This window comes from Octopus bimaculoides, chromosome 24, assembly GCF_001194135.2.
Source record: "Octopus bimaculoides isolate UCB-OBI-ISO-001 chromosome 24, ASM119413v2, whole genome shotgun sequence".
NCBI lineage: Eukaryota > Metazoa > Mollusca > Cephalopoda > Octopoda > Octopodidae > Octopus > Octopus bimaculoides.
In genome coordinates, this window is record NC_069004.1 from 2,825,704 (window position 1) to 2,827,954 (window position 2,251).

Below are 2,251 nucleotides of genomic sequence, written 5' to 3' on the forward strand. Positions count from 1 at the left end.
TATATATGTATATATATATATAATATAGATAGGACACTTTTGCATAATATAGCAACTATCTAAGTCCAAAACGTTGCTTTTTCATAGCAAAACCGTTGTACTATACTTTGACAATTTTTGATACCTTGGCATCTGAAGCAGCTGGAGATACGATAGTTTGACCAAGCAACAAAAACTCATTTGAACATACGACAGTTTAACATAATAGCAACGATATATACACATACTCTATCTTGTCTCTCTTTCTCGCTTGTTTAAGCACCAGGTCACTCTAATCGAGCGCATCTATGGTGGTCATTCCGTCCGTGATCGATCGGGTTTTTTTTTTTTTGTATTCTCTATGGCAACGTTATTCAATATATCCCTCCTTGTTTAATTAAAACGGTTGAATGTGATTTGCGGTAGATCTGACTGTTATTTTTAGGTTGTCGAGCAACCGTAAGGGAACATGTTTTTGGTTTTTACTGGTGTTTAGCTATACGTCAGTCCTGGTTACGTGAAACAACGATTAAAAAACAAAAACAACAAACAAGTCGTGGTGATACCCATCTTTTTAGGCGTGCTTTTATTTGAACGTTTTAAAAAGCTGGCTGGATGAAATGCTAGAGATTTAACTACTATTTCTAGCGGCCACATAATGTACTTCTTCGGATACCCTTCTAAATTTGGCGTATGTCCCTTTTCATCGATATTAACTTTTTTTTTGTCTTTACTATGACAAATTAACTGTAGTTGTTGTTTCGCCCTCGTACGGTAAAAAAAAGAAGAAAGAAACCGTTCCAACCGTGACCACTCCGTGTTTTTTATTCATTTCTTTGAAGCAAGAGCTACGCAATTCTTTTTTTTTATTGTGGAGTGTGATTTGATGGAGATTTAGTTGCTACTTCTAGCAGACCTGTGTGTGTGTTCTGTTTTCATCAATTGTTTCTGCAGCATGTCTGTAAGTCTTCAGATTTTTCTAACAAATGAAGAATCCACTCTTTTACCAATATATCTCTCTGAATTCCTTCTTTCAGGCTGATGATGATGACGACGGAGGAGGAGGCGGAAGTGAAGAAGAAGGAAGCAGAAATGGGAATGCTGCTGCTGTTGCCCCTACCAATGGCACCGGCGAGGACAAAGATGAAGAAAATGGAGGCCGTATTACCAGGCAATCCCTCTCCAAGACCATTTCCAATGACGGTGCCAAGGACAAGAATGTGCCAGTGAAGAAAAAGAAACTAAGCACTAGTTCTTCTGAGAGTGGTTATTCTGTGGCTACCAGTCGATCTCGAAGACTGCCGTGTCGTCCTGGTATTGTCTGGAGAATTGGTGAAAGGTTGGAAGCCATGGATTTTATCCATAAATGGTAAGAATCTTCTACATTTGCAAATGTACACACACACACACACACACACACACACACACACACACACACACACACACACACACACACACACACACACATTCACAATCATAGAGAAGCACGTTTAAATGTGTGTGTGTGTATGTATGTATATACACATACACATGTGTATGCGTACATATTTCTATAAGTATTTGTACACACATTTTTATAGTATGTTGTCAACTTAATGTGACAGTCCCATGAAAGGGAAGAATGCTACTGTTATTTAGTCTGAGGAATGTATTTCACCCTGGATAAAGCAGTTGGAGTTTCTCATCCCACTGAGCATCACTTTGTGTTGTCTTTACTAGGATTACTCTGTGTGTGTGTGTGTGTGTACATGTATTTGAAGGATTGGAGCAGGTAAAAATCTAGGCTGCATACGTTTCCTAACTCACAATCCTCAGAAGTAATAATTATTCAACAAGGGGTACTCTGCTACACACACACACACACACACACACTATATTGTACACATGCTGTGTCTGCACGCACTCTCACTCACACAATTATAACAGATACACCATCTCTATTATATACATACACACACACACACCATACATACATGCTCTCCATCATATGCACATACACAGTCTGTGCATACACTTGGCGTCATATGCACACAAACACTTCCTCATACATATGCACACACTCCCACATGCATGGACATGCTCGCGTACACACTCCATGCAGACATGCACTCCCCTGCATGTGCGCACAGGAAAACTCCATGCACACACTCCATCATGCATGTGCACACTCTGCACGGACGTACACACATACTCCATCACACACACACACACACTCCATTATGCATGCACACACTCTATTGTACACACCCACAGTCATACACATGCACTCCAT

General features: G+C 40.0%; 1 protein-coding gene across 1 annotated transcript in view; it reads left to right on the forward strand.

Moving 5' to 3' along the window:
• Nucleotides 1–2,251, forward strand: part of LOC128250705 (uncharacterized) — an 11,984-nt gene that overhangs the window by 8,172 nt on the left and 1,561 nt on the right. Inside the window, exon 2 of the mRNA XM_052976404.1 lies at nt 1,017–1,348. Within this exon, the coding sequence (XP_052832364.1) occupies nt 1,017–1,348 (332 nt within the window). The remainder of the gene's footprint in view (nt 1–1,016; nt 1,349–2,251) is intronic.